Raw genomic sequence first — 12,898 nt, forward strand, 5'->3', positions numbered from 1 at the left:
GTTGTTCCTGTTCTCATTATCAGTTAATCACCTCATTGTGCTCACCTATCTGCCCCTCGTTATCTGCCCTATATTAATTCCTGTCTCTTCTATTCTAGTTTGTCGGTTATTGTGAATGTTACCCTGTGAATGTTGATGTCTACCCTGTCTGGATTTCCTGTTGTCTAATCATTAAATATCCTTTTATTTGTCGTCCTGCCTGATCCCTGGAACACCCTGCCCGTGACATAGGCAAAGTTTTTAAATGTTATATTCATGTTGCAGTTTCGTCGATATTTACAGTTTATGAGGGAAAACAGATTATCTGATTAACAGATAAACAGATTATTTTAAGATTAGTTGCTTATCAATAATAACAAATATAATACAATTATATTATTATTCTCTTTATTCTGCTTGTTGAACATTTATGCATGCTGTATTATTGCACAGTACATGTGCTCAAGAAAAAACTAAACAAAACAAAACAAAGCTAATCTTTTAAAAGTAAAATATATTCCCTGGTGTGCTTTCTTCAGCATTTTATGAAAACATGCAAATGCATGTAAATATGAATTAAAGTTGTGATTATGTATTGCTGTAATCAGCAACAAAACCACACAGATTCTTTTTTTTCCCAGCTGAATATTAATTATGATTAGTGTAGAGTGGCTGTAATCAGGTAAAGCGGCCCTGCTGCACATTCTTTTAGAGAATAATGAGCCGTCATGACTGAAAACAGCTACTGAGCTCAAGATAAGACAAACATCATGACTAAAGCCTGTGAGTTTCTTGCTAAATCTTGTGGAAGCTCCTGGAATGCAAAGTGTGTGTGTGTGTGTGTGTCTGTATGTATGTGTGTGTGTGTGTGTGTGTGTGTGTGTGTTCATGCCTAGAGGAACAGAACTCTGTCATGTCAGGACAGGAAAATGAGGGTAAGTATGTGTAAATACCGCAGCTGAACTTTACAATGAGGAACTTCTCAAACACTCCCTGTAACTCACTGTATAAAGACAAAACCTCAGCACAAACACGAGCTCAAGCCTTCCCCAATCTGTCTGTCTGACACACAAAAACATGACCAGCATACACATATATATCTCAAGAAACAAAAACAAAATGATGCTTTGCATGAAGGAAATAAAGTCTGTTTTTAAGATCATTAAAGAAATAATTCACCTAAAAATTGAAATTGGTTTGTTTCTTTATAGGAACAGATTTGTAGAAATGTAGCATTGCATCAGTGTCTCAGCAATGGATGCTCTGCAGTGAATGGGTGCCGTCAGAATGAGAGTCCAAACAGCTGATAAAAACATCACAATAATCCACAAGTAATCCACAGCACTCCAGTCCAGCAGTTAACATCTGGAGAAGACAAAAGCTGAAACTAATCCAGCATTAAGACGTTTCTAACTAAAATACATAGAGTCAATAATCCATAATAACTCTTCCTTCAGTGAAAAAGTGCATCTGCTGTTGTCTCTCACATCAAAATCCAGCCACATATTTGTTTAGAGCTGTTTAAACACTGCTTGATCTGTGCAGATTTCTCTCCTGATTCAGACCAGAACACTTTTTCACTGGATTTCTACAAACCTGATGAAGAAACAAACTCATCCTGATCTTGAATAACCTGAGGGGGAGCACACATTCAGCACATTTTTTAGTTTTGGCTGGACTATACCTTTAATAGTATATTCAGTGTCGTGACAGAAACACATTGTACTCACCAGGATTCTGTTCTCCAGTTTGTCACCTTTGACCTCCAGGTTCACTTTCTTAAGGACACACAGCTTCACCTGCTGCCCGACGGCATCCTGAACACTGTCTACACACACACACACACACACAAGCTTCTCAAAATCTTCTATTAATTAATATTCTCAGAATTCTCAGTGCAAACTGATCAAATCACATGAATCAGAAGGAAAAATCACCAGTGCGCACACTCACTGAATTAAGTGTTTCTCCTAAACAGCAAATCAGAGCAAATAGAAACTTTTCTCAGTTTAATATATATATATAATAGTAAGACATTTATTTGGTTGATATAGGCATTCCATAGGCCCTTTCTTATTTGTTCCCCCTAATTTTCACTTCTTTTTTCACTTCTTTTTTTATTAACTGACATTTTTTTGTCACAGTGGTTTGTTTTTTGCTTTGTGTTTTGCTTTTAATACAATTATTATTATTATTAGTTGAAAAGTGATGTCGAAACAATTTTCACTCAGAAATGGCTAAATTTCACAAGCAAAATAAATAAATAAAAACGGCGAGCAACACTCTGAATTAAACATGAAATTAGAAAAACTGAAATAATATTTTCTTGTAAAATGTACTCCAATAATCTATATTTTATTTACAACTTTGAAAACAATTGTATTTTATATATAAAAATATATATGAAATATATTTATAATTATATAACCTATTTAGCCTAAAATACATTTAATTGTTTATTATTTAAAAAAAGAGTGAATTAATGGTGTGTAATTGTTTTTAATTGTTTATGTATGTCGGTTTTAGTATTGCATGTTGTAACTTTGATGTTTATTTGTATAGGCTACCAGGACATTCCTGTAAAACAGATTTTAATCTCAGTGAATCTTTTTCTGGTTAAATAAAGGTAATATATCTGTTTACTATCGCGTCGCGTCGCGTCAGGTGAAGTCGCGCTGTCCGGTGTGGGCGGAGTCTGAACTGGCCCCTCCCACAGCTAACATACATTAACACTAATAAAGCGTCTCTTTAGTGAAATCATTCAAGTTTTAAACATAAAAGACGTCTTATGAGCACAAACACGAGTGTCACTTCTGAGCGTGCTGTTGATGTGTGAGAGACTGTTTCTTACCCAGCAGATCCCGAGGAACGTCCAAGTCTTCTGCGCTCATCTTCGCTGCCGGACCTGATGGAGAACTCCAGGAGAATCCTCATGAGCTGCGCTTACACGCTCAACTAGTTCCAGAAACACGCGACTAGTTCCAGAGACACGCGACTAGTTCCAGAAACACGCTCAACTAGTTCCAGAGCCGTGAATGAAAGCAGCAGCGCGAGCGGAACAGATCCCACCCTCACCTCATACCTGTCTGTCTGACTCACTGTCTGTCTCTCTGTCACACTGACAACATTACTCATATTAGCCTACATTATTGCCAAACCGTTTTACACACAACTAGGTGCTGCACTGCAATACTATCCACTTTACAACACTGACAACATTACTCATATTAGCCTACATTATTGCCAAACCGTTTTACACACAACTAGGTGAAAAAAGATCAAGACAAACTTGATGTTGACTCGAGAAGCCACACAGTTTAAAATAAATGTAATATCTTTAAGTCAGAAGGTAGTAGTTTTAAAGGTAAGATAGATAGATGTTTTTTTTATTTTTTTATTTACCTCTAAAAGTACCAAATTTTTTATGTAAAATATGCTTATTTTTTATGTTTAATAGTTCTTTTACTTCAGTAAAACAAAAACATTCCAGTAAGTTCAGACAGCGACTTTGGTGACATCTGGTGACAAATGATGGCATAAAAATCTCAAAATCTTTAAAATATCAATAGCCACTATATGGCTGTAGTAGCTACTCAATGGCTGCATATAGGCTGAAATCAATTTATAAACCATTGTTGTAACGAACTTAACCTCTTGAGTTTTAGATTTTATCACAAGTTAAAATTGTAGTGTTGGGTGAGACTATACAAAGATGCCAAAATATGCTAACAGACAAATCTGACCATGCAGAAAAAGACAAAGTAATCATTTATTTCCAACAAAAAACATCAAATATATATATATAAATTGTACTAAAAAGGTTAGAATAAACGGTAAACCTAACAAGTAGCATGTTCCAGATATTTTTTTATTTGGAAGCATCAACAAATCTTGGCAAACTTAGGAAAAGTAGCCAAGTCTTGTACCGCTCAGACTACGGGAACAATTAAAAATATATATTTTGCCCAAATTTGTCCAGAAGGTAGTTTAAAAGTAGTTTTGCGCTGAACCAGTATCTCTGGTCAGAAGAGGCGTTATGGGTGTATCTGACAAGAGTTAAACACAACCACAGTTTAATTGTGATTGTACAATTAAACTACATTTATTATGGTTATCGCGAATAAATTGAAAGTGAAAAGTGTTGTTTGTGGCATATTTCTTTTCGCGCGTATTCACAGCATTGCGCATTTTAACCAATCACGGTTGAGCTTCTGAATTTAATGGCCAATCAGAGGCCTTCAGATGAATCATCGCTGAAACGATCAGCGCACATGCTCGCTGACGTAATTCTGACCGAAACTCTCGCGAATTCTCTTATCATTAACTGCAGATGAATGTGCCATGCTAGTAAGAGATTAATTTCACAGTGTAAACAGCTTCAGTGATTATAATGGGAGTTTTTGAGAATGCTTAAAACAGGCTAGACTGAAGTCAGCTCTTTAATTGTGTAGTTTGAATAAATGTGGAAATGAAAGCGTTATAATTAGCAACTTACAATATTTTATTAATTAGTGATCACGTTAAATTCAAATTCAGTCTTATTATTTTCGGAATGGTTTCAGACAGCCTTAAATCCCCAGAAATCAGATTTATTTGATGAGTTTATTGTGTTATGTCAAATTAATAGTAGCAATTACGCATTGCATCATAACGCTAACCACACCTTCTGTAGCTCTGCGCTTGTCTTCTGTCTAGCGTTTGTATTTCAACCTCGTGAATGTAAGATACATACAAATATATGAATGGCATTTATTATGACATCTGCTTAACCCTTCAACCAAGATGCTAGCTACCGCAAAAACGGAAGTTTTCAAAAACAAAATTCTAAAAATGACTAAATATAACCCTTGTTTCTGTGAAGCATATGGTCTATACATTGTAGGAATATTACTAGCCATGTAACTTTTTCTGAAGTGACACTAAAATGACTGATAATGTAAGCAATGATGGGTCATCATAATTATGTGTATATTCGAAATTCAGTGACAACTCTACAAAAACGAGTCAGATAGGGAGCTCATTTTTAGTTGTACCCTATAAACACATCTTTGGCAGTATTCAGCACAAAGGTTTTACTTACACTAACCATAGTTAGGGGCCAAGCACCGAAGGTGCGTTCTTCTTCTTCCGCTCTTGAGTCTATGGCAGCCCATAGAACCGCTCGCGGGAAAGTTATGAAATTTGGCACACAGATAGAGGAGAGTGTGAACTGTCACCACATCAAATTTGGAGTCTCTAACTCAAACTCTGTAGCGCAGGGTTCCTAAAATCTTGCCCTGAAGGGCCAATGCACTGCAGAGTTTAGCTCCAACCCTGATCAAACTCCCATACCTGTGATTTTCTGATGATCCTGAAGACATTGATTCGCATGCTCAGGTGTGTTTGATTAGGGTTAGAGCTAAACTCTGCAGGAAAGTGGATCCCGTGGGCCAGATTTGAGGATCCCTGCTCTAGCCTCATATTTTGACATATTGACACCAAACTTTGTGTGTGCCATCGTCACCTCATACTGAACACGACACATCAATTTGGTAACAGCGCCACCTACTGGTCAAAATTAACGGTGCATTAAATCACATTACTGGTGATTTTATTTGATTTTCTGCCATTTTGGCTAAAATCAAATAAAATGACATTAATTGCTCTTTGCGGTGCTTAGCTCCTTAACCTGCTTGTGGACTGCTTGGCCCCTGCAGCTATATTTATTATTATCATTATTATGCTTGCTCTCCAGTATTTCACTGACAGACTGTAGTAGTGGAAAGAAAAAGAGAGAAATAACTCACAGTAGTAACAGTATAACTTACAGTAGTGTCTTACTGACTCTACAGAAAATAATCTGTTTTTTGTTATGAATACACATTTGTTAAAATAATATTTTTCCAACTTAAACATTAAGCCGCCCATTCTGCTTGGTTGAAAATTTTTTAAATATTGATCTTAAAATGCATTTGATTAATAACCATATAAATGTGTGTGTGTGTGTGTGTGAGTGTGTGTGTGTGTGTGAGAGAGAGTGTGTGTGTGTACACTACACCGCGTGCATAATTATTAGGCACGTTGATATTCTGATGATTTTTTTCCCCAAGCACATTTTATCAATTCCAAACCACATCAATCTTAATAACTACTATTGCTTTTGTATTTAATAATTTATGAGTGACATAATTGTCCATGACGGCCAGAATCGAAAAACTCCTTATATTCAATTGTGCAGAATTTTATAAGGCATTCGATACTGTAGAACATAAATTAATTTTACATACATTCAAGTGTTTTAGTCATAAATGTGTTAAATTAATAGAGATGTTGTACAAAGACATAAATAGTTCAGTATCGCTACCATTTGAGACTTCTAAGAGGTTTAACATTAATAGAGGTATTGAGGGCCGCTGCTGGCCAAATTAATTGTTGATATTGTTGATAGTGTCGTGCCCCCTCCAGTGCTTGACGTACCACTTCATCCTCTTTTGTAACAAATTTCAGCATTGATCCTGCATTAAATAAAGCAGAATATATCAGTCTCTGAAGAATTACGGAGTGCACTTTTAAATATACAGTTATTGTTAGTTAAAAAAAACAAGTAAACTAAGAGCAGTCGGTGTAATAAAACATAGTTTTAACAACAACAACATTTCTGCCACCTGGAAGAAGAACAAATATTAAAATGAATATCATAATATTCTGTGACCACTAGATATCAGCAGAGGATCATTCATTGTCTCATTTAACCGATTTAGCCCACTGTCTCATATCTGCTGGAGTCACACAAACATATTTTGAATTCAAAACAGCAACTTTCGTCGAAAGGTTCTTCTCAAATGTAAAAACAAACATGTGATTTTTTTATTTCTTTATTTTGAGTAATAGAGAGATACTCAGAAACAAACTGATATTAATGTTAATCATGTTTGCTCTTTTAGGCAACAACGTTAAATGTTGAATGACTTGCAGTACAATAAAAAAATAATAGGGTAAGCTTACCAATTTCTGTTGGTTCACTTGGGTGTTGTTGCCCTCATTAACGCATTGTTTCTGATTTCCGGTTTGAACATTTCCCGCCTTCCCTTTTGGTCACGTGACCGCGTCTGTGAACAGTCAGTTCATAATAAATACATTTTTGAACTTATTAAAAATGCTAAAAACCATTGAATAAAAATGTTTCATTACATTATTTTTAACAACTAAGCGTTTGATTATTTATAATATACATTCAAGTGTTTTAGTCATAAATGTGTTAAATTAATAGAGATGTTGTACAAAGACATAAATAGTTCAGTATCGCTACCATTTGAGACTTCTAAGAGGTTTAACATTAATAGAGGTATTGAGGGCCGCTGCTGGCCAAATTAATTGTTGATATTGTTGATATTGTCGTGCCCCCTCCAGTGCTTGACGTACCACTTCATCCTCTTTTGTAACAAATTTCAGCATTGATCCTGCATTAAATAAAGCAGAATATATCAGTCTCTGAAGAATTACGGAGTGCACTTTTAAATATACAGTTATTGTTAGTTAAAAAAAACAAGTAAACTAAGAGCAGTCGGTGTAATAAAACATAGTTTTAACAACAACAACAAAAAGACAGTTACCTATGGCTATGATTTTATTAATACAGTTGTCTGATTGAGTTTATAGTCTCAAGCATTCAGAAATCACACAAGAAGATTAAGCAGTTTTACTAGGATAAAAGCATGGTTAATTTGTGAAATTATAGCGGCTCGAGAGATTAAGTGGATATTTGAATTAAATGTTTGGTCCGTATTAAAACAAGGATTTGATCGCCTTGCAAGTGTAACAATGAGGTAAAATATTATTACTAAAGAGCCTAAAATCAGAGAAAAAAGTAATTTGATTGATGATATGAAAAAAAGTCAACAAACTGATATTAATGTTAATCATGTTTGCTCTTTTAGGCAACAACGTTAAATGTTGAATGACTTGCAGTACAATAAAAAAATAATAGGGTAAGCTTACCAATTTCTGTTGGTTCACTTGGGTGTTGTTGCCCTCATTAACGCATTGTTTCTGATTTCCGGTTTGAACATTTCCCGCCTTCCCTTTTGGTCACGTGACCGCGTCTGTGAACAGTCAGTTCATAATAAATACATTTTTGAACTTATTAAAAATGCTAAAACCATTAAATAAAAATGTTTAAACACTCTAGAACTGGGTAGCAATTGCAACCCAGCAATTGGGTTGTTTTGACCCAGCGGTTGGGTTACTACCCAGAAGGTTGGGTTTAACATTTAACCCAACCGCTGGGTCAAAACAGCCCAATTGCTGGGTTTGTCCCTATTTTACCCAGCACTGGGTTGCATTTAACCCAGCATTTTTTAGAGTGTAACAACTAAGCTTTTTATTATTTATAACGTTTCATTAAAACAATATTTCCACAGAATAATTTCGGTCAAATAGCACCCTCCTATGCACTGCATGTACCCAGTTTCTGCGCCACTGCTGGAGACCCACACGGAGATGAGGAGACGGAGACCCAGCGTGACACTGGAGGCCTGGAGGGACCACATGCTCCCTGAACCACAGCAGAAACAACTCAGTTATGTCTATCTTTTGCTGGAGCGTGTTTACATTTACAAACATTCATTTAGCCATTCATTGTAATAATGCAGTGAGATGTTTGTGCTGCACACAAGAAACTTTTTTGTGCCCTCGAGGAAATGTTCACATGCGCATGGGAATTTTTTGCATGCTTATGCATTATAATTTCTTACAATCAGTTTTATATAACCTACTTCCTTTGTGCATCACTGCCAACTTCCTATGAGAGCATGGATGCATATGAATGAACAGAGATCTACTTGCTCAAAATATGGCTTTCATTATGGCAGCAGAAAAACCATGACACGAGATGGACTGATGACACAATGTTCATCCGTCTGCATTGTCCTCCTCCACTGAATATAACACATAATATTCAGCTCAATATGACTCACTTGCAGGTATATATAGGCTGGTTACCTGCAGATTTGACACACTTCGTCTGGCGAGAGCACAGCAGACGCCTTTTACGCATCAGACGCAGTCCTTTGACCGAATCCGTGCGAACACCCAGCACAAGAAATGCTCTTAAGAGACGCTAAAGAAACAACAGCACAATGAATACTACTACTATACGTCTACAACTAAAAATACATGTGATTTATAGGTGCCTTTCACAGCACTCAAGGACACCTTATCAATAAACTACAATCAAAGGCCATGTTTACACTAGTGCGTCTTCGTTTTAAACTATAGTGTTAACACATAGCCTTAGAGAACGTGAAGGAATGAATAGTTGAAGGAGGTCAGATAAATAAAGAGCTCTTTAGGTGAGCAACAACATTTTGTGATGAAGACGATACCGTACACAAAGCCAGATTTCTGGATGAACTGCAGTGGAAGATCTTCAAGACATGACATTTAGTATGAAATTCTTTTATGTATGTATAGAGCGAATAAGCTATGTTTCCTGTGGGTTCCAGCACACGTGGGACTGGATGGAAATGAGGTTGCGGATCATTTAGCAAAACAGGCACTGAAATGATCACATATAGAAATGATTATACCACTAAGCAAATAAGAGGTTAAGGCTAAAAGAGTAGACTGCATTGGTTAAGCTTATGAGGCTGTCACGTGATGAACGAACGACTCGAAACAGGTGAACTACTTGATTAGTTCCAGTACAGAACCTATAGGATGTTGCGCATGCGCGACTGAACGACTCACTCCCCGAGTCACAATAATGTCTCATGCTGGTGGTTGGTTTTGGCAACAGCTGATCTGTGACTGGAGTGTGCATGGTAGGTAGTGACGTAGAGTCCGGAAGGGATCCGGAAATGGAGGATGAAATGTTTGGCGTGGATGAAGAAGGAGGGAACGGGAATAATGAGTGGAGTTTAGTAGAAAATCGGAAAAGAAAGAAAATCTGGAGTAATACATCTGAAACTGACAGTGGAAATGAAAATCATCCGATAAGAGGAAAGAAAGAGGAGTTCAAGGTAATGATGAAGTTTGTGGATGAGTCTTTTAAGATAATAAATCCGCGGAAGCTGTCTAAAGTAATTAGACAGAAACGAAGGATCGATAGAAAGTGTCAAGAAGTTGAGAGATGGAAGACTAATCCTATATTGTAAGGATAGTAGGCAACAAAAAGTGGCATTGAACTAAAATATAAATAAATACAAATAATACAAATCAAATGACAGTTGTTTATCAGTAATCCTAAAATATCTGTGATCTGCGAGCAGCTGACCGACGCCTCCTCTGAGCTGTTGATCCAATCAATGTTAAAACGCCGATGAAAGCGGTAAGAATTACGTGAAACATTGCTGATGTTTGCGCATTAGTGAGGGCTCTTTAAATTTTGGCGCTGTTGTGAAGACGCATGTCACGTGACAACATCAACATGGCGGATGTAGTACGTCCGAATTCCATTCATACTACTCGCATTCATACTATATAGAACGTACTTTTTTAACGGTCGAGTAGTACGTTCAAATTCAAATGTAGTACCTACTAAGCAGTACGCGATTTCGGACGCACCCATTGTCTCATGAAGCCTCGCTGCTGGTAAGCTGCTCTGATGATCGCTCCGTCTTAAAGGGGCAGCCACACTAGACTTTTCGTTCCATTGACTTCCATTCATACGCATGCGAATGCGTCAGCCCGGAAACGCAAACTCATGCGAAAAATTTAGCATTTCACTGCGTTCCAAAGTTCAAGTTTGGTGAACTCTGATCTGCGAATTCACCTTTTTTTTAAACTATAGTGAATAAAGTGTATTAATGAATGAAATGTTCAAGGTGTCTGAATAAATTTTGGTTTGACTGTACATATACTGTATATATTACATTTTTAAGTGCTGTAGGGTTTTCCCTTTAAATAGGTCACTTTATAAGTTCTTGGTGTATTATTAATATACAGAGAGGACATCCTCTTATTACTTCCACGTTTTTTCTCTCTAGGTTGAAAAAGTAAACAGTTTTTTCCCCAAACTCGAGCCATTTTGCTCTCGATCTAATGAATGCGCCCCTTGCTTTCTCTAAGAATAAATCATCCAGACTGCTTTGTAAAGTATAAAGAGATTCCTTGTCATCTTCTCCCAGGTTAGGATTCTTTAAAATATCTCTCATCTTTCTAATTACATCTGTAACTTCCTTATTTTTCCCAGATTTTACAGAGAGTTTTCTACATTCGTATTGAAATAGCTCCCATTTAGAAGTGGTCGAGATATTAGCCTCAGACTTCACATTCTCTGCACTTTCCCTAATCTGCTGACAACACGAGTCAGATAGTAGAAAAGAGCATTTTAACTTCCAGTAACCAGGGCTAGCTTTTCTTCTTCGCTTAGATTCATCATCAGAAAAAGTCATATCAGTCGCTGCATGATCTGTTAGAGGTGAGGGTCAAATATGAACTTAAAGAGTCTGATGTTAGCCACAGGTCTACACGAGATGTTTGAGAAAGATCAGATTTAAACCAAGTGTACACGGGGCTATCGGGGTTTAAATATCTGTGTGCATCGATCAGGTTCAGACATCTACATAACTTTCCTAAACACAGATCTATCAGCAACTAAATCTGCTGCTTCGTTGAAATCGCCAGCAATTAATATAAAGGCAGAGGGATATTTAGGTTTCAAATTACTTACATTAAGGATTATACCATCAAGAAGAGTTGTATTGCTTGAAGAACTGTTGAACCCGAATTCTTTTCTTCTCAAATAGACACAGCCTTGATGAGCATAAGAAACTTCTTTAATAAAACTTCCCTGATCCCAAACTTTTGAACGGCAGTGTGTTATACTGTAAAACATGTTTTCTCTGGTAACCTAAAATGTGCATCATTTAGTTACATCAAGGGTCAAATCAAATACAAACAGCACATTAAAGTTCAAAGTTACACACTTTTGTGTGTGTGTGTGCTGTAGAGGGTATAAGGAATGCTTTCCATTCCATTCACTTCACATTTTATGTAGAATTATTATTTTTAGAATTACACACATTATCTTGATCTCTTTTGTTGTTGTTGTTGTTGTTGTTGTTGTTGAGGTATTCAGTAATTCTTACTCACTCAAAAACATGAACTCAGATGTTCTCCAAGTCGTTCACGTAGTCTTTGTGTCCAGAATTCATTTTTTGGACAGCCTGCATGACTTAGAATAATTTGTTAAAAGACTTGTTAAAGCAATTGATTTATCATTTATTTATCGTAAATGTCGGTACAATTTAAATGAATTAAGATTGTTTAAAGCAGTGGTTCTCAAAGTGTGCTACTCAGGCTCCCTCTAGTGGTAAGCAGAGTTATCACTCATTTAAATATAAATGAATGTTAATACATTTTAATTTAATCTTTATTTGAGTAAAGTTTTTTTCACATTTAAGTACAGTAATGTAACTTTTGTTACAACACATTTAATTTAATCATTATTTAAGTTTTTTATTTACAAGTTTATTTACCAGTATGTAAGCACAGTGCAGTGTTAATGTTCAAACTGTGCATTTACAATGTTACAATGTTAAAGTGGCTGACAACAATAAATATTCTTATTAGGAATAAAACTGTGTCATTGTTGAACTGTGCAGAGCTGTAGCTGAATAGTTAGGCCTACTGCGCTGCTGAAATTTAATGTTGGTCATTATGGTGGTACTTAAGACAGCCAAATATTTTCTGAAGTGGTACTTGGTATAAAACGTTTGAGAACCACTGGTTTAAAGAAATGGTATAAAATTAAATGCTGCTTTTTAAGAACTTTTCAGTAAACCATTTCTTCTTCCCATCAAGGATCCAGCTTATTATTAGCAAACTGGTAAGGAATTGTTAATTTAGGGGAAGTCGTGGGTTAGAGAGTCGGACTCGTAAGCCAAAGGTTGCGGGTTCGAGTCTCGTCTCAGGTCCAGCAGGGATTGTAGGTGGGGGG

At 36.4% G+C, this 12,898-nt stretch overlaps 1 protein-coding gene across 1 annotated transcript in view; it reads right to left on the reverse strand.

Annotated features, from left to right (window-relative positions):
- The window catches only part of carmil1 (capping protein regulator and myosin 1 linker 1), a 32,265-nt gene extending 29,185 nt beyond the window's left edge, over nucleotides 1–3,080 (reverse strand). The window contains exons 1-2 of the mRNA XM_016520725.1: nucleotides 2,831–3,080; nucleotides 1,710–1,807 (exon numbers count right to left, since the gene is read on the reverse strand). Coding sequence (XP_016376211.1) covers nucleotides 1,710–1,807; nucleotides 2,831–2,870 — 138 coding nt within the window. The 5' untranslated portion in view covers nucleotides 2,871–3,080. The remainder of the gene's footprint in view (nucleotides 1–1,709; nucleotides 1,808–2,830) is intronic.
- Between the last annotated feature and the right edge of the window lie 9,818 nt (nucleotides 3,081–12,898).

Source organism: Sinocyclocheilus rhinocerous, unplaced genomic scaffold (genome assembly GCF_001515625.1).
Source record: "Sinocyclocheilus rhinocerous isolate Xijiao unplaced genomic scaffold, SAMN03320098_v1.1 scaffold359, whole genome shotgun sequence".
NCBI classification, from domain to species: Eukaryota; Metazoa; Chordata; class Actinopteri; order Cypriniformes; family Cyprinidae; genus Sinocyclocheilus; species Sinocyclocheilus rhinocerous.